Genomic DNA, 23,995 nt, shown 5'->3' with positions numbered 1-23,995 from the left:
GAACCCGGACAGGTCAGCCCTTCCCTATGGAGTCATCTAGCAATGCGCAACGTGGCTCACCTCGTGGCCCCTTTCTACCTATTCTTGTCACTTTTCCTCCAAAGAAAACATTACAAAACCCTGACCCCTCTAACCTGGTGATGACTCCCAAGGAGATGGTGGTAACCTGGCTCACACTGCTGCTTTTTCCTTTATCCCATTCCCCCCCACTGCTGCCAGATTCAGTTCTGTAACACCGCAGAACCACTCTTCTCAACATGATGTTTAAACCAACAGCACTGCACAATGAAACAGGACCAGGAGGTGGTGCCACTGCAACAGCCCCAGATGGGGCTACATGATGAAAAAGAAGTTAAAGGCTAGGTAGCAACTAGAAACAGGCTTTCCTTGCGATTTAAAACAGCCATGGAAGTTTTGTTCTATCATTGTGAGCTTTAACAGCTGTGTGCTGACTGCAGAACCTCCAGGGTTTTAATAAAACATTTAAGAGATTCAACACGGGTAGAAAAGCTCTTCCTTCAACCACACGGAACAGGAATGGCCTTGGAATTTCTTGGTGAACATGTAAAAACTAATTCAGTCTCAATTATTGCTTGCAAAGCCCTGCTTAATGAAATGGATGTGCTTTATAAGGTGAGGTTGTAGGGCATCCTGGGATGCCCATTTTTATTCTCTTTGACAATATGGAAAGCTTTTAAATACCTAGGACAACATGGTTAGGGTATTAAAGAGCGCACTGACCTTCTGTCCCTACTGCTAACTGAACACTGGTATGAGCTTCGATTGCAATACGGGAGGCAATGCTATTTCACAGCACACAGACAGCACGTAACTAACTCTGTATGTGCCACAGCTTCACAGGGATCCCCCTGCCAACACAGAACTTAAAGGTTACAGAAAGCCATGTCCTGGAGACCTTCCTTGAGGTCAACAGGAGCATTCCCTGATCTAAGAGCTGCAGAATCTGGCCCGGGGCTAATAGCTGGTCATGCAGGTAACTCCACACTTACACAGTCATTCCCAGCTGGTATGTCTGGCTCCAATTTACAAGCTGGACAGAACGCTTAAGAGACTTTATAGTATTGTTTTGTAGAGATGATGCTGTCTGGCCAGCCACTACACAGCATCACATTGCCTGGACCGGAGACAGCCTAGCAGTAAAGAGGAATTGGCATGAAATGGGCGTGCTGTTCCCAAGGGGTGTGCATGGTTTGGTGTGGTTTTGTGTTGTTTCTTTTGGTATGCGAAATGCAAACTGCCCTACTTGGCTCCCATAGAAATTGCAAGTAATTGATTTCTTGTAGTCAGAAACAGCTTGGAAGTGAGCAATTTAGACTGTGTGCTGTATTCTGAGCTTGCTTCAGAGCCTATTCCACAGGCTTCAAGTGAAAACTGGCTCCCACCCACTTCAAAGCAATTGAAATGGATCCACGAGGCCTAAGCACTAATTTTCAGGGGAGACCTCAGCATTTATCAGGAAAATACTTGGGAATTCTTCCCCCCCCCCATCCAGTTCTTGCTGTGCAACCTTGTGGGGGGGGCAGAACATTGGTTTTCCAAGGCCTGTATGGAGCCCCTTGCTGAGAAGCTGGCAGTGGGAAGGGAAAAGAGCTGCATGCACAGTTCCTCATGCATGGGGAGGACGTGGCGCTAACTGCCAATGGCAAAGGTGGGGAAGGACAAGCATTTCCTCCCCTCCCTGCCCCAACAGCATCTCTTTCAGCTCTGCCCGGCCTCTCTGGCAACGTCTGTGTGCCAAGAGCCTGCCCTATCATTCCAGTTGTCTCAAAACTACATGGAAAAGCTCTATCTCTACTACATAAAAACAGTGAGTGGCGGGGCTGGGGTGCTGCAGGGGGGTTTGCTTTGCTCATCGGGGCAGGATTGGTTTGTGTTTGTGGGGTTTTTTTCCATCACTGAAAAAATAAAACAGTCCACTGTCCAGCAGAGGCTGCTTAGACTCTATCCCACCTTCCCCCCCACCAACTCACTCGACGTGGACCTCTGTTTCAGGCCTCTGCAAACACAGCTCCGTCGGGAGGAAGGCTCCCTGGCCGAGCGCCGTGGCGTAAGTTCTACTGTGCACATGGGTAAAACTGGGGGGCACAAACCCCCCTCCTCCAACATAGCCCCCTCTTTGGTGCTGAGGCATGGTATGGTAATCCTCCAAATTATCATACTGGGACACCACAGTCATAGTGCTTTGGCGTTTCCCAAGGGTTTGGTACGGGTAGAGCAGGGCTGAGTCCCTCTCCATGGGGTCGGGGTGCTGCATTCTGAGGCTGTGGCTCCGTTCGGGCTTGGGCGGCGGTGCCATAGGGGAGGCAGCGTGTTCCTCTTCCTTATAGCAGTCTCTGGAGTGTTTCTCCATGGACGTGGTGGGTCTGCCTCGAGACCTCTCCAAGTCTGGCCTGTCCTCTGCCAACCTCACCTCCTTGTGGTTCAGTCTCAGGGTCTCCTGGTTCCCCGGGATGTACTTGCTGCCCGCATGCTGGTAACCGATGGGCTCAGAGGGCTCGGGGCCACCTTTGGGCCTGTAGTCAGGATAAGGGGGCCCGTTTTTGGGTTCAGAAGGCTGCCTATGGCTCGCTTCCTGCTGCAAGTGTGTCCTGTGTTCGTTTGTGCTGCAGCCTGGCTCATGAAGCTTCCTGTTCCGGATGCTGCTCTGCTTCTGGGGAAGGGATGGCTTCTCTGACTGCCCATTCCCGTAGGCCCCGTGGTAGTGGGCTCTCTCCAGCTCTGGCTCAGGGTGCTGCATGTAGTAACGCTCCTCGCCCTCAGGCGTAGCTGCTTTGGCCGGGTACCTCCCCTCCTTCCCTTCTGCCACGGTGAGGAGGCCAGTTTTCCCAGGATCTGACTTGCTGCGCAAGTGTATCACATCCAGTCCTCCCAGATCCTCCTGCAGCAGTGGGGCCACGTTATCATACTGGGACATCACCGGCCCTTTCACCTTCTGGCGCGTGCGGCTCTCCCGGCGAATAGACTGCATGCGGTACTTCTCCATGTCCTCCAGGTCCCAGGACATGTACATGTGCTTGATGTCTGGGGCAGGTGGCACGTCTCTGCTGATGAAGCTGTGCTCTTTGCCTGCAAGGTGGCCGATGAGGCCACCCCGAGGGTAGGCTGACAAGCTGGGGTAGCGGTACAGGCCCTTGCTCTGCAGCCGTGAGGCATAGGAGGCAAAGTCTCGGCTGGGCAAGGGGTGGAAAGGCCGGACCCGCACGGTGCTGTAGGGATCCAGGTCGTAAAAGCTCCCATCAGCAGTGGTGTAGTAAGAGGATGCAGAAGAGCTGGAGTAAGGGCTGTACCGGTAATGCACCCTCCCGTTCTCAAAGTAAGGCTGCAGCTGAGTTACGTGGTAGTCGGAGTGGGGCTGATATGGCTTGTACTGATAGAGGGGCCGCGGGCAGTACACTGGCTCATCATCCGGAGGGACCTCGGTCCGTGAAATGGGAACAGAGCGGATAGCGGAAGCAGCAGGGGTGGGCACGTGCAGCGACTGGACCCTCCGGATTGTGGGGTAGGGGGGAGCATCCTCGGCATAGCCGGCGCTGCGCAGCCCCGTTGGGCTCACGGAGGACACAAACTCTCTGCGAGGCTTGGAGTGCAGGGCAGAGGTGCTCTTCCCTTGGGTGGTGTAGGTGTTGTAGCGAGTGCCCGCGGACGCAGGCGTCTCGGAGCGAGGAGGGTAGGCTTGGTGCTGGTCGGGCTTGCTGTGGTACATGTGCGGAGGAACGCTCTCGGGCCTGTACTGGTGGACGGAAGCTGGCTTGTGGTGCAGGTAGCTGTCTGGACCAGAGGGCTCGGGGATGCTCTCTGGCTTGGGATGCGGCACGTACACGGTCTGCAGGGAAGCGTGCTTGGGAGGAGGGGGCGGTGGTGGCGGCGGCAGCAGGGCTTCTTCCATGGAGGAGGCAAGCATGGAGGAAGAGAGGAAAGCGTGGTAGTTGGAGTTGTTGATGGGGTCTGCGTTGTTCGAGTGCATGGCGGCAGCGATCTTGCTCTCCAGCGTTCTCACAGGTGGGACAGGGGGTGTGAAGCTGTAGGAGGGGTGAGTAGGGACGGACTCAGACCGCAGGTGCAGCGGGGGAGCCCTCGTCATCTCCCGAGGCTTTTCCACATGGCTCTGGTGACCCGTGGGCACAGAAGAGGAGGAGCAGCGGGTGCTGGAACTGCCTTCTGGGACAAAGCCAGGCGTGGGCTCCGGTGGCTTCTCAGGTGTGGCTGTGGCCCATACCTACAGAGAAAGAACTGGTTAGACACAAGTCTTCCCCCTCCCGTTCTGTACTTAAAATCATAATGGATTAGTTCAGTTTAAGTTCTGGTTTGCTCTGGAGAGCTGGTGTGCCTCTGGAAAAGAGGAGATGTGGAAGCTCCCCCACTCTGCAAAAGCAAGGGGCTGGTGGTGCCTCTGGGAGGTGTTGGGACCCATCACAAGTGGCAATCTAGGGCAAGGGGAGAAGCTGTCTGTCTATAGCAACAGGTTGAAACTTCTCCACAGTGTTTTGCTTACAAATACACTTAGTCAAATGAAAATGCACCTGGAATTAAACTCCTCACACTCTGGTGAGCAGATCAAGGGATACAGCAGAAACCCCTCCTTTAAACGTGGCTATGGTGCTTCAGACAGGCTGCAGCAGCTTGGATTTCTGACTGGATGTCCAACCCTCATGCAAGGAATCTGAGGGCATAGTCAATCTCAGTGCAGAATCCTAGAATCCCAGGTTAGAAGGGACCTTAAGGATCATTTGGTCCAACCTTTCAAGGCAAAGCATGACCTAGACTAGATGTCCCAGCACCCTTATTTTGGAGTGCCCAGTGTTGGGGAATCCACCACAGGAGAGGATGCAGAAGTTCTCGCTTGGTTCTGAGCACTTCTGAACTAGCATTCCCTGTACCAGTTACCCCAGCAGATACCTTTATTAAAGCTCTTAAAGCCAAGGGGAGCAGTTCAGTTTGGATATAAGGAGGAAGTTCTTTACTGTGACGGTGCTGAGGCGCTGGCACAGGGTACCCAGAGAAGTGGTAAATGCCCCATCCCTGGCAGTGTTCAAGGCCAGGCTGGACAGAGCTCTGGGCAACCTGGTCTCGTGTGAGGCATCCCTGCCTGCGGCAAGAGGTTGGAACTGGATGAGCTTTAAGGTCCTTTCCAGCCCAAACCATTCCATGATTCCGTACTGGGGTGTTCCTGAGGAAATCCTGCACTGCCTTCCTCTAAGCCTGGCTCTGGTGGGATTCCCAGTATCCTGTGACTCCCCTGCCTTGTGCCATTTGGAATGGGACTCTCCCAGAGCTGAGCCTCCTACGATTACAAGCCCATGTGAGGCTGGGGCGGGGGGAACATGCACGTACCTGACTGGAAGCACTGGGTGCTTTAGTGGAGGCCACCGGCACTTGTCCCGTTGCTGCCTGGGGATCGTGGCGCTGTGCCGGGGCGGGCTGGCTGCTGCCCGGTGCTGTACGCGGCGCTGGCACCACCACCTCTGCCTGCATCGTGGTGGCACCCGCCGGTCCCCGCTGAGGCTCAGCTGCTGCTGTCTGGATGGGTGCTAAGTACGGCAGGGAGGCCGGGGTGCTTTTCTCCCCGGCACTTAGGACAGGAGGAGACTGAAGCTTGTCATCAGCTGTGCAGATGGGAATGTGGTGCTTGTCCCCAGCCCCACAGGTGCGGAGCTGGGGCTTATCTACAGGCAAGTCTGCTGCGGGTGGCTCCCAGTCAGGAGGGTGGGGGGGGGTGTGATCCCAGTCCCCAGCATGGGAGGAGGGGAAGTGGTCTTGGTCCCCCGGTTTACCAGGATGGAAGCTGGACTGCTCCTGCTCTGCATCTCTGCTGCCAGGCACGTCCCCGGGGGTGTGGAGAGGTGGAAGGGGGTCCTGGCTTCCAGGTGCACCCGGTGGGTGGTTCTGCTCCCCGGGTGTGCTGCTGCTACCTTGGAAATCCTGCTCTACTGGTGCACCCGTCTGGAAGTGAAGTCGGCTCTCGGGCAGACCAGTATAGAGGTGGAGCTTGTCTGGAGCACCGGCAGAGAGATGGAGCTTTTCTAGAGCTGTGCCAGCTTCAGCCTCTCCATAATTTGTGCTTTCAGCATGAGCATCTCCTGGCCTTTTCTGAGAGTGAGCGGACGCTTGCTGCGCAGACTCGGCTAACGCTAGGGCCAGCATGCGCGCCGCATTTTTCGGAGGAGGAGGAGGGATAAGAGACACAGAACTGACGGGAACAGGATCCTGGGGGGAGTCGAGGGCAACTGCTCCTAATGGGGGGAAAATCGAGAGAGAGAGTTGATTTGACGTTACCCAATAAGGAGAGTGACCTAAGCGTAATGCCTACTATAGAAAAATAGATGCTTTCCACACTTATTCACAGTGGCCGTTCCTTCTGGGGTGAAACACGACTCAGAGCTCGTGTCTCACAATGCAAACGCTGCTCAACAGCACAGCAGTTCATCACAAAAAGGGGGGGGGGAAACCACAAGAGATTGTCTAAAGGCTCCTCTTGCATTTCTAGAGAGGTAGGAAGCAGAGAATGAGACACCCTTACACAATTTTGATCATAAGGTTTTAGGTGCGAAGGTCCCTTCTTCGAGTGTTGGCAGACTTAATTTAACAAAGAAAAGTCTTAGGTGGTCTATTGGCTGCAATGATTTAGAAGGACATGCTAGAGATTTTCATGTATGACAGGATGGGGGGGTGGGAAGCGGTATATGGAGTACTATGTGATTTGTGTGATGTAGGGAGAAGGCAGAGGTTAAGACCTTACTGATCTGCATAGCCCTGGCAAGACACTTGTGATCAGAACTGACGGGCAATCCCCTCTCCTAAAAGGCACGCAGAGAAGGACGTTTCTGAGAGCAGGTCCCCTTTGGAACTTAAAGAAAGAATGGAGGAAAATGCACTGTACCTGGCTGTGTGTGTCCAGTGGGTACAGTCTTATTCTGACTGCTTGACATTGGTCTCTCCCCTTCTTCTGGCAACTCTGCTTTGCCAGCAGCCACTAGCTGCGTGTGCTGTAGCTCTTGATGGGCTCCTTCCCCTGCTCCTGTTTCACTGTTTTTCAGGGGCAAGGACATCTGGGTTGGGGACCTGTTTGTGATTTCAGTCATGCCAATCCCTTTGCTCCAGCTGGAAGCAGAGGAGTTTCTGGATGTGACGGGCACTGCCCCAGTGGCTTCTGGCATGCGGCTGGGCAGCGCGAAGGAGACGGGTTCTGGTGTAGTCAGTGGTGGAGATATGATGGGTTTCCGGCCCATCTTGGGTGAGAACGTGGGGGGTTTGCAGCTCTTCTCTTCCGTGGGGCTCAGGTCCAGAGTGAAGAAGGGACTCATCTTCTCGTGGAAAGGGGAGACTGGCTCGGAGCTCGTGGCACTGCCTGGTGTCTGCGACTGGCTGCCTGATTCTACATCTTTCTTTAGTAGGCTTGGCTTCTCCTTATTTATGCCAACGGACTCCAGCAGGGACGTACTGCTATCCAGGCACTCGGACTCTGCTTGGGGTGGGCTGCACTGAAAAGACATCGGGTCAAAATCCAGGCTTGCGACTCCGATATCGGGTGGGCTCAGGTCAACATCTTCAGCAGACCGAGGAGAAATGAGGGCAGGAACGTGGATGAGCCCCTCATCCCCATCGCTGTCATCGTGGGGAAGGTTGTCATAAGAATTGCAGCGATTCATGTTTCCCAAGAGCTCTCCGTTGAAGGAAGCAGACAATGCATCGCTACTGGACCTAGGTCTTCTGGGCCTAAAGAGTTTAGATTCACCTAGAAAAGGATAGACAGAAACGGGTTTGTGTCAAACCTTATTGTCCACGAGGTGATGGTTTGGTGGTCTTTTTAGTCTTAAGGTGGTGTGCAAGATGCTCACCCGCTCAACTCTTACACTGTAGTTAGCAGTAGCGCTTTATTGTGCTTGCTCAAACACTCTGGTCTGATTTAGTCTGGAGCTAAGCTGTGTGCACAAGCAAAACTAGTTTAAGTGTGCTGTAGAACTAAGGCTTTCTCTGTGATACCCATCTGTGTTGGGCAGCAGTAAGCTGCTTCATTAGTTAGCAAGTCCAGCTTTTACTAGAGGGCTGGAAATGAAAATCAGCAGTCAGTAATGCCAAACTGCCTTTTTAAACGCACACAGGTTAAAAGGGCAGGTCCAACTCGTCTTACCATCCACAGCATGCAGGGAGGTGAGTGATTCTTCACTCTTAGCTGAGCGAAGAGTCCCGCTGTCTCCGCGTCCACCTGAGGGAATGCAGCAAGACAGGGAAAGGCTGAGTTAGGGAAGTGGTTTATATCTGGCCATGAAACCCACAAATGGGTTTCCAGCAACAGCAACAATAGTGCTTGTTTTAGAGACCCGGGAAAAGTAACCCACCTAAATAGTAACTGCTGCAGATGACAGGTTGGGAAACAACCCTGCTGTCGCTCTGCTGCACGCCCTGTCTGGATGTACCCATGGTAATGGGCTGGCTGCTGCCAGCAAACAAAACCCCTTAAAAATGGGGAAGAACGTAACATTTACACAACTTGTTTGATGAGCACTAAACAAGTGTGACTTCAGCACTCTGAGAGGACAGCCATAAGGGCATTCATAGCATGTGTTTGTTATACTACAACAGTCTCAATCTGGAAATGGCACCAGGTAAAAGATGGGATAAAAGTCCTCACTAGCCCGTGTTTAGGGATTTGTGGTGTGTTTTACCACAAGAATATCTTGTTGCTATTATAAATTGGGAAAGAGACAGTAAACTATACATGGAAAGGGCTGAGAATTCACCCTATGTACGTTGGATGTGGCTATAAACAGTTGTTGGGTGCCGCCTCTAGTTACACTTTGGGGGTGAAGGTGTTTGTGGAGAAGTGACTTTACTTACTCTAACTGCTGTCTTGTGAGAGCAGCAAAGGGAGACAGAACTGATTATTTCATAGGAAGTGTCATAAGGAATTACTCAGACTCATTACAGTGGTGCCCACATATGGTCTTTCGCAAGCTACTCTGAGGAGAGCACTAAGAGGTGCGTGCTCTAGATGTGAGCTAACGTGAGATCCATTTAGGAAAGAGAGCGGTTAGCTGAAGGTGTCATGCACGACTCGAACGCTAGGAGGAGATAAAAGCACACTGCAAATCTGAAGCATGCCCTGCTCGAAAAGCCTGCGTTTTGGGAGCTGCATCTGCAGCCTCACCTGCCAGGGCTATGGCTTTCATTTCCGAGGGCTCGCTGGGATTGCGCTGCAGCTTGCGTTTGGACACGGAGGAGGATTTTCCCAGGTTGAAGAAGGAACGCCAGCTGCCAACTGGAGACTTCTTCATCTTGCTGGGAGGCCTCTTCCTGGAGTGAGGAAACAGGGCAAGCTGCTCTTAGCTCCCATTACCGGTCGGTTGCTATTAGCGCTGTCTGGTTTACTGAGCTTAGAAACTCGGTCTCTTTCCAATAGCTGAGGATGTTTTTTGTTCCTATAGCTCAGCCCAGAGGTGTTGCTGGGTAAATTTCTGGTGTGTTGCAGGTGAGCTAAGCCCCATTCTCCTACAGCACGGCAGGGAAGGAGTGGCTATGAACTGTGAAAGCATCCCTTGCTGATGCTGTAAAATCACATCTGCCTCCTCCCACTGCCATCGTACCCATTCAACTGCTCCATTTTGAGCAGAACCTGGATTTGTTCCAGGCACTCAGTCCTGAAACCTGGAAACTCCCCATGTTTCCAGGTGTTCACCCCACTTACGTGTCAGTGTGTGTGACTAGTACAGGTATCTCTATGCATAACACACAACACGGCTTTATACATGTAATAACCTTGCTGAAGAGGTGGCAGTGGCACAGAAGTGACATGGCTAAACTGAGTGCAGCAGACAGCTGATCTGAGCTGAATCCTCACAGAGTCCAAAGCAGGTGGAAAAACTGGCTACATTCCTCCAGGTATGATTAGTGTAAGTCAATACTGGCACGTTTTTGCTGTGATAAAACCCCAAACCAGTTATAACACGTGCTGGAAAGGAAACTCGTCCCTACCTTTCGGATGGGAAGTCTATGACTGTGTGGAATTTCCCCTGTAAAGCTGCAGGGCCTTCTCCCACTTCGATGTATTTGCTGTCTGCCACGATGGGAGAGTTGATCTGGGCTTGTGTCCGTGCTTGGGCTTCCTCCAGTGTGAGCAGCTTGGTGGAAGGAGAGGACACCAACAGAGACTTGGGCCGTGATAAAGAGCTGTGCCCTACAAGGGAAAACCACAGGCAAGAGGAGAATGAGAACACAGCAGTACGGAGATCAAAGCTCTGCTCTGTGTGTCTAGGGAGGTGCTGTGTTTTCCTAAAGCTTTGTTATCGCAGCCACTGAAAGACGTGGTCAGAGTAACCCTTTTGTTAGGGGTATGGTTATGGCAAACACAAATACACATAACTGAGAGCAGCTCAGTTCCTTTTAAGAAGCAAGGAGGTTAGAAACCCACATGAACGTAAGCCTTCCTTAAGCTTCACCTGCATGCAAAAGCCTGTAAAGAAAGCTATGGGTTCATTCTTACACAGTTTTGGTCAGCCCCAGGTTCCACCTCCTGGTGCAACAGAAGTGCTGTGTGTGAGTTAAGGGGTCAGGGGGAAGGATGCCATTGCATCTACACCCTGCTTGGTTCCTTCCCTACAGCACCCCAGCTCTTGTGCAGTGTATGTGTTTGTCAGCTGTAGATGCTATCCCAGGTGAAGTTTGGGTTCCAGCTCTCTTTGTCTTACCTGGAGTGGCTTAAAGCAGGCTTGGGAATACCACTTTCACCTCTCAGGGGTGGAAGTGGGTAAGAAGCCATGCTCAAAGCCAGGCTCCTGGAAGCACTGAAGAGATGCTGCCTTGCCTGCTCTTGCCTCATCTGCTGTCAAAGAGCCTGAGCCATCTCCCTGCCAGTTTTGTGTCAGAGCACACACTGACTGTGAATGACCAAGTCACTGAACAATTAGCTGAATTTCCATGGTCCACTCTAAGCCTGGATAATTATTTGGCTCTGATTCTTAGTGTGCTTATCTTGCCCTGGCACTGCTCAGCTTGCTGTGGCCTATTCCTGTTCAGGCAAGTTAACCTCTGGCTCCTCTTGACTTGAAACTGCCTTCCAGTAGGAACAGAAGCCACACTTGGAGCAACTCTGCTCTCTAAGAGGAGTTGTTTAAAAGGGGGAGCAGTAAATACACTGGAAACCCAACTATCTGTACCCCACAGCTGGTTGTACCTGCAAAGGATGGGTACGTTTCATAGGAAAGGCAGGTTATCAAAGCTGATGGTACAGGCTGACTGCTGCTTAGGAGTAGTAACAGCTCGTGGTACCCAAGTTTGCTGAGCTAACAGGGAGTAAACTTCCTTGATGCAACTCTGCTCCTTTTCAATGGAATGGGCATACTTACAGCAGAGGCCAAAGCACTCCCTGTTAAGTTCCTTACTTAATCTGTATTCCATTAGTGAATACAGAAAGCTTGCTTTAAATTGCTTGGTTTCTCTTTGGTGCTGGTGAGGCATGGTGTGGTACTGCAAGGCAGCTCGAATGGACGTGCAGGAGCATCCTTGAGGATGGTTTTCAAAAGAAAGGGAAGGAAGCAAGGGGTACACAGATTTAGGAGGTTACTTACAATTTCTCAGTGCTAGAACATAAAAGCAGCCGCCAACCATTAAAGATGCATGCTTATGTGGAGCATTCTTGGCTTCTAGGAAAGGTGCTAACAGCAGTTTCTAACACCAGGCTGCATTTGCCTGGAAATCTGTCCTTTAGCTTATAGAACAAATGCATTTTCAATGTCCCAGATGCCCATTAAGTGCCTGCTACCTCTTTTGATCAAGGTGCAGCTCCTAGAAGAAGCCACTCACCTGCTCCATCCCGTATGACTGAGCTGAGCTTGGAACTGAAGAGGACATCCACGTGGTTCAAGATGAATTCCACAACCACTGACTGGATGCGCACCTCCATGAAGGCAGCGGTTCCACTGAAGCAGGCAGACTCTATCTGCTTTGATCTGAAGAGAAGGCAGAGGAAATGAAACACCAACAGCCAGAAGAACACTTGGAGATGTGCTCCTTGTGGGTAAGGCTTTGGCACGTTGTGCCTGGTTCCTCAGGCAGGACTTCAGGGGCAGGGATTGTCTCCCACTGACCCTGCCCAGCCAGTACCCCAATATTCACAGCAGCAAACTCAAACAAGGCATCATTTGACTGCTTGGGGGTGAAGTGCCAGCAAGGAGAAAAGAGCTTACCCTAATTAAGTGTCCACAGGGGGAATCTATGACTCAGGTTTCTCACATTTCTCAGGCTGGACACAAAAGCAGTCCAGGAACCAGTACAACAGGGGCCAGGGTTGTGGCTGAACTACACTGCTGGGTCAGGAGCTCGTCTTGAGCTTGTGCTTTGTTCCCATTAGCAGGTTTCAGAGGAGGAAAAGAGCACACTGGATGGAGGAAAGGAAGCTCTTCCTCACCTGCTGAAAGCTGTGGGTTTGTGGAGAGCAGCTATCTGGTTTTATGGAAATGGAAAACCTCATCTTGTATTGAAATGGGGGAGAAAAGCCAAAGAGTACCTCAGGAGGTTTGGAGCCCAGACAATCGCTAAGTTCTTGGTGTGCATGTTTGTGATGGAGCAATAATCAGCAAGACGAGCCAAATGCCTCATTAGGAACTCCAGTGTTCTGGAAAAGAGGAGATAGGCCAATGTTCAGCACGGATGAGCAGAGCCATGCTGTGGCTTACAAAACAAACCCCACTTCATTCGTTTCTTTTGGTTTGACAGCTCCCAGGAAATAAAACATTGCACTATGTACCCTAAGAGTGATGGTGAAGTTGTCTTTAGCAAATAATTACACTGGGCTGGGGGTGTCTGTCCTCGTTTGTGTAGGCTCAAGGAAAAGCTACTCAGTCCAAGGGCTGGATCCAGAAGCAGAGTGCCCTGGAAATTCACTGCTTGGCTGCTTTACTGTAACACTGTGCCACAAAACTCCACTGTGTCTGAGTCTACCTACGAAATGACTGCCTCCAGGCCTCTTGTACATACATAGAAAGGTTAAACTTCACAGGGACAAGGCCTGGAGTGAGGATGGATGTTTCCAGCTGGCAAGAAAACGGAGAGCTCTAGCACTCCATGGAAATTCTCTGCATAGAGCAGCGCAACAATGAAGTCTCCCTCTTTGTACACTGGTTTGCATCCTGGTGTCTCCCATGTTCCCCCTCTGGCCTAAGGCTACACCACACACAGAGGACTCATGAGTTCCAAGTCTTTTAGTCACCCCCATAAAATGAAGAGGCATTTTAGGGAAAAGGTGGAATGCACTAGAGAAAAGGAGATCACTTGTGAGGTCCCCTCAAGGCCCTATCCCCTCGATTAACATATATAGAGCATCACCATTAGTCAACACAAAGTACCAGCTACCACACTAACACATTTATAGCTTATAACACATTAGTTAACAATGATTAGCTCAGATGAATGCCCCCAGAGTTAATTATTGATATTGAAGTAACAGGTAAGACAGTTATAGCACTCAGGAACAGCACTGCAATGGCCCAGCTAACCACCACACATTACAATGATTCAAATAGTCATAGTATCTAATCATAAACACATTAACATTTCCATAGCCCATTAAGCTGCACAGAACTCAAAAACAAGATCAACAGATCCCCTCATTTCAATATATTAGCATAAACTGGAATGCATTAACATAAACCCTCATACTACTCAATAGAGTCGGGCGGGACATGAGATTAGCTGGTCCCCTCATTTCAATTTTTAGCATAAATTATCATTCATTAACATACAATTTAATATTTCTGCCTAAATCTGCATAGAGTCAGAACATGGAATGTCCTCTTCATTTCAATCTATTAGCATAAATTAGTATCATTAACATAAATTTCAATGTACATGCATGAATCTGCAGAGAGCTAAAAACCAAGATCACCAGATCCCCTCATTTCAATGTATTAGCATAAATCTGCATAGGGCCCGATCACCAGATCCTCTCACCCAAGTACATTTGCATTTACTAGGCTAAATTAGCATACATTAACATAAATTAACACTGTTTTACTTTGCTTTATCTTGTTGCTTGCTTAGCATTCTTTACACAATAAGTAGTTATCCAAATCACTTTAGGAGTTGCACCCAGCCATTAGAATACATAGTTGAAGAGAACTTAGCACACCCCATTACAACACTTAGTTACTAAAAGACTCATTATCATACACTATTATATTAGTTATTAATACCAATCACCAGCTTTTTTGTGTCTCATGCCTTTTTACCATAACTTTTAATACTCAGGGCTACTAAACACAATTACTTACACTCTAATAACACAAATTAGTAACTAATCTGTGAGTTACACAATAACTCACAGATTAGTGAATAAGAAATTGGAATATATTACAGTTAGCTGGTGTTTTTTAAACCCCAGATTATAATCAGTTTACTCCAACACTGTATTTGCCTCCAAACGTAGTTTCCAAGGCAGGCAAACACCACTATGCAGAGGAGATGGTGTTTGCTAAAGGAGCAAACTTGAGCTAGAACCCATCGTGACACTGACCTGTAGTGAGGAGGGGGCAGCTGCTGGATGACATCGTGGATTTTCACCAACCGTTCCTCATCTGTAGCAGCAGAAACAGCATCCTGGAATGAGACAGGAAGGGATTTAGCTGCAAATAAGCCTCAATACCTGATGCATCGTCTGGATCCACGTGGCCTCTGCAGCAGTGAGGTGGATTGTGCTGGTCTTTACCTTGTGGGGACAGAGCAGCACACAGATAATGTGAGAAAGGCCAAGTACATTAAGATCTGGGCCACTTTCTAGCATCACAGAATCAAAGAGGTTAGAAAAGACCTTTAAGATCATCAAGTCCAACTGTTCAGGACAACTCATGCTGGCACCTCAGTACCTACAGTAAGAAAACTGAAATAAAGACTTTCAGAATCAGACCTAAAAATGGAGCCTTTCAGCCCAGATGTTCAAAAGGGAACCAGAGGTGAGGAAGGTGCCTTTGTGCTCTGAAATAGGGATGAAAAAAGGGGGGAAGAACTGAGGGATTGACTGGTTTTAAAGCTACCTTTATGACACGGGTGCAAAACAAGCAATTTTCGATGCACTGCCTGGGATTTGGGGCTTATTTTATCCGTGTATATAAATGGGGGCAAAACCACAGAGCTGGACATGAATCGATTTGTTCTGCTGTTGAATGTGGACACACACAGAGAAGCAGGAATGAGACAGCAATTATTCCTACAGGTGAGACTGGAAAGAGAAATCTGCATTCCCTCCTTCCAGCAAGGCTGTAAATCATCACCCTTGATACAACTGAGCCATTCCTTACAGAGGGTCTCCAGCTCCAAGCAGTGCTTGCTTTTAACCCCAGTCACGCTCAGGTAATCACTGGGGGATGGCAAACGATATAGGGGAATTCTTACTTATGTCCCAATAGCCTCAACCTGGGGCCCCACAACTGGAACTGAGATGGTGTGGCACAGGGGACAACAGCACATGGTAGTAAACCTAAAGGGGGTACAGATTTGATCTAAAAACCCCAACTTAAGCAGAAGTAAGGCAAAGAAAGGCGTGTATAAGACAGGTTCAGCTTCCTGCTGGATCCTCTGCAGTGTTTCTCCGTGTGGATGAAGTGAAGCTTAAGTGGAAAGCCAAAGGTACTTACTGAGAACTTCTCATAGAGCTGGTAGGTCAGCAGAGGGTTCGGGAGCTCACGGAAGTACAGTTTGCAGAGGGAGCCCACGCAGTGGATGTCCTGGATGTAAATATCCTTTGTCAAGTCAGGGATCTGCTCGGAGTCAAACTCGTGGCTGGAGATGAGAACAGGACAATGGGCAAAGGGGGTTGGAAAGGAGGGATGAAAAGAAAAACCAGTGCAAATTACAGTCAAGGAGAGAGAGTAGATCCTGATCCACGGGAAAACATGAACCCTTAGTGCCCAAAGCCATGTGCCCCATGGCCGTGGTGCTGCTGGAGTGGAGCTTTCCAAAAAGAAGACCTTTTTGGTTTGATAAGGCAATTCCAGTTAGTTTTACAACTGACTGCCTGGCCTGCAAGCCCTATTGCTGCGACAGGGCTTTTCCCAAAGGCTGAGCATGTCTTCCACAAGTACAAAGGCAATGTGAAGGTTTAACCGTGACTGGGGGCTGCCTGCTGGAGCAGAGTGCCCAGGTCTGAGGGGAAGCTGCTGTCCCTTTGCATCGCAAAGGCTTGGAAATCAAGAAGAGGAAGCAATGCCCGCCAGCAGTGCTATCAGCACACGGAAACTGGTTTGAGAGCAGAAATTCCCTGGGGACACGCCTCTGCTAAAGCGGGAGGTGAGCCAGGAACCACATGAAGAAAATCCCTGAGCATTCCCTTGGTTTTCCAAGAGAGAGGAAAACCCAAATCACAACCGTTTATGAAACAAAAGCTGAGCTGCTGGAATATGTGCATGGAAAGTGCTGGTTTGAATCAGGAAGACAGACTGGCAGGGGCTGAGAGAACACGGCTGCTCCCGCTGAAGCTGTGCTTCCCTACGAGGGGCTTTAAGCTGCAAACCAAACCTGCCCATCAACTGTCTACACTGAAACCACAATGTCAGGGGCTTGGTGGCAACATCCCCGGCCTCTCCCCCTGTGCAAGCCAGGCAACTTGTAGCCAAGAGAAAGTGTGCCTTCAGCAGAGCTCATACACGGAGCTCACCTCTCCGCCAACACAATGGAGCCCATTTGTACCTGTGTCCAAGGCACCAGGTGCATTTGTAACTGCAGCCATCACCCCTACACCCCTTACAGGGTGAGGAAGCAGCTCCTGCCTTCCCCTACACACAATGATGTGTGATAGAAGCCAGACTGGGGGATAGAAAGGGTCTCTGCTGCTTCACACCAGAGGGTGAAGAGCCCATCCCAGTGGGTCAGATGTGCTGCCCTTACCGCAGTTTCTGGATGTTGGATGCAATCCCAGACAGACGATATATCCCATCCACAATGCCATGCTTCTCAATGAATTCAGTGCAGCTCTTGAGGACCTGTGGGACTAAGGAGCAAGTGTCGCTGGTTAGTTGAGCATGTGATTGAAGTCCTAGTGCAGGCTGCGGTCTTGTCAGGCGCCATACACTAAACCCAGCTGAGCTATTGCTTTAGTTCTTAGAGGAGAGAGCCTGTAAGGAATTTCACTTCAGGAGTTGGTGTGGAAAGTGATCAGAGGTTTCCTTTGCTCTAAAGAAATGCCAGGATGTGAATCAGGTTGAACAGAGTCAACTGTGGTCAAGCAGAGAGAGCACAGGTCCCATCACACCTCCCACAAGAACCATGGACATGAAATTCCACGCCAGGAGAGCTACAATATTGAGTAAAGACACAATATTAGCCAAAGATTTCTTTTGTTTGCAAATCTACCCAGGATTAACCCTTACCCCTTGCCTTAAGCAAATGCAAACATTAAGGAGATGCTGCTTTCTGTACCAGAGCCAGGCCAGTTTTAGCTTTTACCACTGAGAGTTTCCCCCCCTAATGTCTACCAGAGCGTGACTGGATTTAGAAGCTACACAATGTGCCCCACTCACAGAAGCTGCAGACAAACCAGGCTATGGCAGAATGGAAAGAATAAGCCCAGAGGCTATAATTAGGTGTCAAGTTAATACACAAACCGCTTCACCAACCAATTCCTTCCAGCTGACTTCTCGGCCTCATGCAGCACCCACTGCTGGCGCTATCTGTGCACCCCTGGAAGCTGAAGAAGGAGCAAATCACTTAATAAAAGGGAGGTAAAACTGCCCTGAACACCGAAGGAAAATCAGGACTCGGCTCTTGTGAGCATCAGCAAGTCTGCATGGGAAAAGCTCAGATCCCAGTGGATCCCTCCATAAGCTCCTGTGCCGATCTACGTTTATCCTTACGTTAGATGACAGGTCTGATCACCTTGCCACGGGACAGATCCTGAACAGGTCAAGTGGCAAACCCCCTTCCATCAAGCAGCAAATGCCATCTGTGAGGCCATTCCCCTGCACTCAGATGCTCTGTGCTTCCCCCCTCTGCAGCCTGAGGAAAGAGCCATACTGATGGGTTACCTAGCAATCAGCAGGGGAGTCCTGAGCACAGGGCACTGGTGCTGTGCACCCGGGCACAGGGCACAACAAAATGGCCCTAAATTCTAAATTCTAACCCTTTCTGCAAAGAGATTCAAGCCCTCCAGGTTTCCTGCAGCCCCTTTAGGCACTGGAGCTGCTCTAAGGTCTCCCCTTAAGGAGCCTTCTCTTCTCCAGGCTGACCCAAGCCCAATGCTCGAACAAGCTCCTAATGCTCAGCTCCACAATCCCAAAGACTTTAACAATCCACATTTGAATCTCGTTAGGGTTCCCCATTGAAAGAAATACATAAACAAATAAATACATAGCACATTCCTGCCCAATTCCTACCAGGAGGCCGATAATGCCCAAGGAAGGGTGATGCACACACTGCGTGTGGGACCTTCTAGAGCTATGCACTGCTCCAAGGCCTCACCCCCTGGGGTTTATGGAGCTGTGTCAACAAACAGCACGCTGAGAACAGTGTTTGCATGGTATTTATGGTATTTGAGCTGAGCAGCAACCTGTTGTGACAATGTGAACCGGGTCAAGGGACAACAGGGGGAAGGGTGAGGGATGCAGCACCTACAATACGCTTCCCAAAGTCCTTACTTGTCACGGACAGAGCCAGAATAACAACCAGACACTGAAAAAGCTCCAGCAGACTTGCTCTATGCATTCCTAATCTGGACAAGCTGTTCTTTAAGCTAAATATATCATGGCAGCAGCATGGATATTTTGGGGGAATTCTGCTGGGTTGGAGAAGTGGCTGCAATCCAAGGAGGGCTATAGCGATACCTGAAGCCCTTGGCTGGAATGGTGACTTCACTGTCCTGCCCTTTGAGTCCCAAGCCCTCCAGCTACATCCTTACCTACCTGTATAGACACACACCTGGAGGGGACCGTGTCATGTAACGACGGGATGACAGCACAGGCTGAGGTTGAGGTTACAACAGTGGCTTCTGTCACCGTGTTGTGACTTTCTCAGGCCCCTCTCCCTGCCTGTGGCATAAATCCCTACGTCAACTTGCCAGTTCAGAGCCCGATTCCAGCTTCTGGATCCCAAACCAATCACAAACGTAACACTGGGGGTTTCTTGTCACAGGATGCAGGAGCATCTACACTAAAATTCCACTAATGTTAGTTAATAGTTCTGGTTTCCTGCAGTTCTGCCAACCAGACTCAATGACACATGTGGTCTGTATCAAGAGCCATCAAGGCCTGTCTTAGCTCAGCACCCAGCTCCTGATGGCCACCACAAACAAGCCGCTTCAGCACCGGGTAACACACAGGATACGCCTCCAGCCCCAGTCATCTCTGCTCAGGAAACCTCAGGGCCCACCAGAACTGGTGTCTGTGTCTGTTAAACCCAGCACAAAGCCCATTCCAATTCCATGTTCCCATGAGCAAAACTGTGCTCATGGAGTTGGCTTTACTCTTTCCCTGAGCAATATTCCTTCAGCTTTAAGGTTCCATCCAGCCCAAACCATTCCATGAGTCTGTACTAAAGCTTCAGGAGCTATTTCTCATGAAAGCACTTTCTGAAGCAAAAACCTTGGTGCAAAGCAATCCCCTTTGTGGTCCAGGCCATCACAAGCAGGGATTTAAACCCGTGCCTTCTTGGATTCCAGGACGTGCCTTGTGCTTACAATTCAATCTAGTGTTTGAAGAAAGGAAAAGGGGGAAAAGCAACAAATCTGTAAATATTTATAACTTTTTCCTTTCCAGCAAAGTTTGCTTCACTTCTGGTTTGTCCTGTTCTATTTCACTCTCTAGCAGCAAGAGGGACAGAGGGGAAAATGGTTGCGTTTACCCTCTGAAACATCCATATAAGCTAAATACTAAGACTCAGCTGTCCTGAACTCCAAATCGGGGGGGCAAAGACCCAAAGCCAGCCAGGGAGACGTTTATTACCACGAAAACTCTTAGGAAATGGGACTCCTCACATTAAAAGTATGAACCAAAGTGACAACACAGACATGACCAACCTTACCCTTGAGCTAAGGGGAACCAGGTCTCTACAGATCCCTGCCAAGATGCTGCCCAAGATCTCATTCCTTATGTTCCTGTTCTGATCACAGCACTCTTCCCTAGCTCAAATCTGCAATAAATGAGCACCAAAGGCAACTGCATCACTCAGCTGTAGCCAGGGCATGGCTCGAAGGAACAGGTAACACTGGAGGACCCCCAACAAGCCACATGGACACCGAGTGCTCGTTTTATTTCTTATGGACTCATAGAATCCCAGCCTGGTTTGGGTTGGAAGGGACCTTAAAGCTCCTCCAGCTCCAACCCGTGCCACGGGCAGGGCCACCTTCCACTAGAGAAGCTTGCTCCAAGTCCCTGTATCCAACCTGGCCTTGAGCACTGCCAGGGATGGGGCAGCCACAGCTTCTCTTGGGCACCCCTGAAGCCATAGAGCGCTCTGTTTCAACGTACTCAGAGGCACAAATGAGGACATGGCACAGATGCTGCAATGCAGCACTTCACCAGCTCCCACACTAACCAAACACAGCCTCTGCAAGCACAATGCTTTCTAATTGGGGTCAAGCTAAATTTAAGTTCGATTTGGTGAGAGGCAAAGAAAAATAGGGGAAAAAAAGTCTCTCTACCTCCAAAGGGAACACGGCCTCCACCTGAGCCAGAGGTTACACTGAATGTGCTGCATAGAAGCAACAGAATCCCAGCCTGGTTTGGGTTGGGAGGGACTTTAAGATCACCCAGTTCCAACCCTTGCCACGGGCAGGGACACCTTCCACTGGAGCAGCTTGCTCCTGTGTCCAACCTGGCCTTGAACACTGCCAGGGATGGGGCAGCCACAGCTTCTCTGGGCACCCTGTGCCAGCGCCTCAGCACCCTCACAGGGAAGAGCTTCTGCCTTATCTCCAACCTGAACTGCCCCTGTTTCAGCTCAAACCCATCACCCCTTGTCCTGTCGCTACAGTCCCTGGTGAAGAGCCCCTCTTTAGGCTTTGGCAATGAACTGGATTCTGAACATAACTGCAGCCTGGTTCCACACTGCATTTCTGAGGAGCACGTGAACACCTTCCTGCTCATTTCAGACACTGTGCTCCCATAAAACTACCTGGTTATGTTCTGCTTATGAGGTGAGGAAGCCGAGCTCTTTGCTCTCTCCAATTCCACCCGGGGTCTGCTCTGGCATCTCCATCCCCTTTCAGCAGCTGCCTCCAAGACTGAGCAAGATTAATGCTATGGGATGAGGGAATCTTGAAACGCTGCTCATGCACGGAGCCTGGCTCCCAGGAAAACAGCAACATCTCCACAAAACCAGCCCCAGGATTACATCACTTGGAATACAGGTCAGAGAGCTGAATCACACCCAGAACCAGCCCTGCTGTGCGAAAAGGAGACATGCCCCTGTTAGCAGCATCCAAATTGGACCTGCTCCACTCCAGGCAGTTAGGAAAGAGTTAGTAACTCAAGGCTGAAAGCAACTGGCAGCTCCTCAGGTGAAGAGGCCTCATTAGCCTTGTGCAGCAGTCACTCAGGCACACGTGATGGGAGGTGACTGTCAAACAGGAGCCTCCGGTGGACTTAGAACAATCCAGTTGAGCTCAGGACGTGTCTTTTAATGCTAAACGCAACGCACGCCAAGCCAGGGATAGGCTTTAGTTATTGCTGACTTTTGCCTAGCTAAAATGGGCAGGGGGAGGGCTGGGGATAAAAGAGAACTCTCTCTTTCCTGTGAATGAGCTCACTCTGCTGGCGTGCCTCCTGCCCTCCCACACTGCTCCCACAGCATGAACATAAACCCAGCTCTCGCGCTAGCCGGTGGTGTGAATTACCTACCCCTAATGTAGTTCTTCCACGGCTTACTGTCTGTTTCTGTCTCCAAACCATCCTGTTTCTGGCTCTCTGATGCTTTTCAAGGCCCAGCAATAAAGACTGGCTCCAGTTAGCAAGCCAACGAGCCTTGCTACAGCCCTGGTTCCATAAGAACAAGCTCATGTTATTCACCAACCGGTAGTAAAACACTTTGTGTAAAGCCAGGGAGTGCATGTTGAAACCGTGCGAGCCATGAAAGAATCCCTGCCTTGGGTTTGCTCCACAGCAATGCAGGTACCTCCCCACCCCAAAGTGAGAGGGTAGGAAAGAGCACGTGAAAGCAAAGTTCATCCAAGGAGGAGCACTAACAACAGCGCAAGTTTTCCTTGGGAAGGGCAGAACTTCTCTGCTGCCTCCCTCAACTGCTGACGGGAAGTGAAAGGGACTGAGAAGAGCTACAGAAACCTCACCCTGACAAGCTGAGGGAAGAGGAAACTGTGATCAAACATTGTGCCCATTGAACTCCTGTGAGCTTTGTGAAACCAAGGGAGAAGGCAAAGGAAGGATTTACACTGTAAGGTCCCGAGTCAGAGAAACGTGTGGATTTAACACACCAGTTAATCATTCCTTGACACTGACACAGAAATAAAGTCTAATTTCTAAGTGAAGTCTAAAATAAAGTCTATTTCCCCGAAAAAAAAAGAATAAAAAACCCCTCATTCACTCTTTACTCAGAGACATTGTCAGCTCCAGCACTCCCACATCAACCACGTTTGCTTCCTATTAGAGTCCCAGCCTGGTTTGGGTTGAAGGGACCTTAAAGCTCATCCAGTTCCATGGGCAGGGACACCTTCCACTAGAGCAGCTTGCTCCAAGCCCCTGGGTCCAACCTGGCCTTGAACACTGCCAGGGATGGGGCAGCCACAGCTTCTCTGGGCACCCTGTGCCAGCGCCTCAGCACCCTCACAGGGAAGAGCTTCTGCCTTAGATCTAATCTAAATCTAACTCCTTCCATGACCCCTTATCCTATCCCTACCTTCTCTATAAAAAGCCCCTCTCCAGGTTTCTTGTAGCCCCTTTAGGCACTGGAAGCTGCTCTAAGGTCTCCCTGGAGCTTTCTCTTCCGTTACCCGTTTCTCTGCTAGCCCCAACTAGCCCTTTACTGGTCACCATCACCCTCAAGTAAGATCCCCAACAGAGGAAGAAGTCAAGAACGGAGTGTTTCTTACCGTCATGGCCAGAGTTGAGAAGATGCTCCCCCAGGTCACAGCCGAACACCCTTTCCTTCAGTATCCCCCGTTGCTTCAGCTTCTGCTTGGTTGGGCGCGACTTCATGAATGTCCTCAGGAAGGTGATGAGCTTGCCGTGCTTTTTGGACACTGCACAACAAAATACAGGCAAAACCACCTCGGTTTAGGTTTAGGTTGGTCTCAAGTCAGGCAAGGCCAAGCATAACACGTTCTACAGGGCGAGCAAGCACTGGAGTGACAGTAATTCCAATTACAGATATTCCAAGGTCCCATACTCAGCAGAGACTTGGCTTTGGTGCTAGTGCAGAAATAACAGGAGAACTGAACACAAAGACACATTCATCAGCGAAGCAGCTGCAGGTGGGAGCATCCCGAAGGATCTCACATGGAATACTGGACAGTGAGCAGCATCTGAGAGCTGGGTGAATGCAAAAGGCTAAAGCAACAAACCCGGTCAGCTCGTGTGCATGGGCCAACGCGGGTTGCAATCCATGAGCACAAAGAAATGCGCTGGCAGTAACTTTACTCTCATTCTAGTGGTCTTAGTGGGCTCCAGAACAAAGGAGTGCCTAATCATATCTGAGCGTGGAGGACGTTTGGCTCCGAGTGCTCTTTCCAGCACACCTGCAGTGTGAATGGCCCTCGCTGCAGCTGCGGCCGCACGCTCCATTCCAGGGCTTTCCGAGCCTTCTCAAGCCATTGCAAGATGAAAACATTACTGTCTTTGTTGGATGTAACAGCAAACTAAGGCAGCTGACTCGAAGGGATGCAGTTTATCCTCTCCAGAATAAATACAAGGAGCCTACAAAGGGAAGAGAGCTGTGCCTCCAAACCTCCTGTTCCGTTTCTCTCCGCAGTGCCACACGGGTGCAATCGGTCCCCGTTCGCACCAGCCAGTCCCTCCACAGTGGAAGGATGTGGGGAGTCACACAGGGC

At 50.2% G+C, this 23,995-nt stretch overlaps 1 protein-coding gene across 4 annotated transcripts in view; it reads right to left on the bottom strand.

The window, feature by feature from the left end:
- Positions 1-1,500: 1,500 nt before the first annotated feature.
- ARHGAP32 (Rho GTPase activating protein 32) overlaps positions 1,501-23,995 on the bottom strand; it is a 172,796-nt gene continuing 150,301 nt past the window's right edge. For all 4 annotated transcript variants that reach the window (XM_057432982.1, XM_057433006.1, XM_057432990.1 and 1 more), the window contains 12 exons: positions 23,039-23,188; positions 16,891-16,993; positions 15,642-15,786; positions 14,525-14,607; positions 12,521-12,628; positions 11,818-11,963; positions 9,991-10,192; positions 9,167-9,312; positions 8,150-8,224; positions 6,899-7,753; positions 5,353-6,251; positions 1,501-4,237 (listed from right to left, as the gene is read on the bottom strand). In XM_057432982.1, coding sequence (XP_057288965.1) covers positions 1,988-4,237; positions 5,353-6,251; positions 6,899-7,753; positions 8,150-8,224; positions 9,167-9,312; positions 9,991-10,192; positions 11,818-11,963; positions 12,521-12,628; positions 14,525-14,607; positions 15,642-15,786; positions 16,891-16,993; positions 23,039-23,188 — 5,162 coding nt within the window. In that variant the 3' untranslated portion in view covers positions 1,501-1,987. The remainder of the gene's footprint in view (positions 4,238-5,352; positions 6,252-6,898; positions 7,754-8,149; positions 8,225-9,166; positions 9,313-9,990; positions 10,193-11,817; positions 11,964-12,520; positions 12,629-14,524; positions 14,608-15,641; positions 15,787-16,890; positions 16,994-23,038; positions 23,189-23,995) is intronic.

This window comes from Pezoporus wallicus, unplaced genomic scaffold (assembly GCF_028554395.1).
Source record: "Pezoporus wallicus isolate ANWC-B61680 ecotype Strahan unplaced genomic scaffold, APGP_CSIRO_Pwel_v1 contig_11829, whole genome shotgun sequence".
In the NCBI taxonomy this organism is placed as follows: Eukaryota; Metazoa; Chordata; class Aves; order Psittaciformes; family Psittacidae; genus Pezoporus; species Pezoporus wallicus.
The sequence above is the reverse complement of the archived record's forward strand: the minus strand, read 5'-3'. Positions and strand labels throughout refer to the sequence as shown.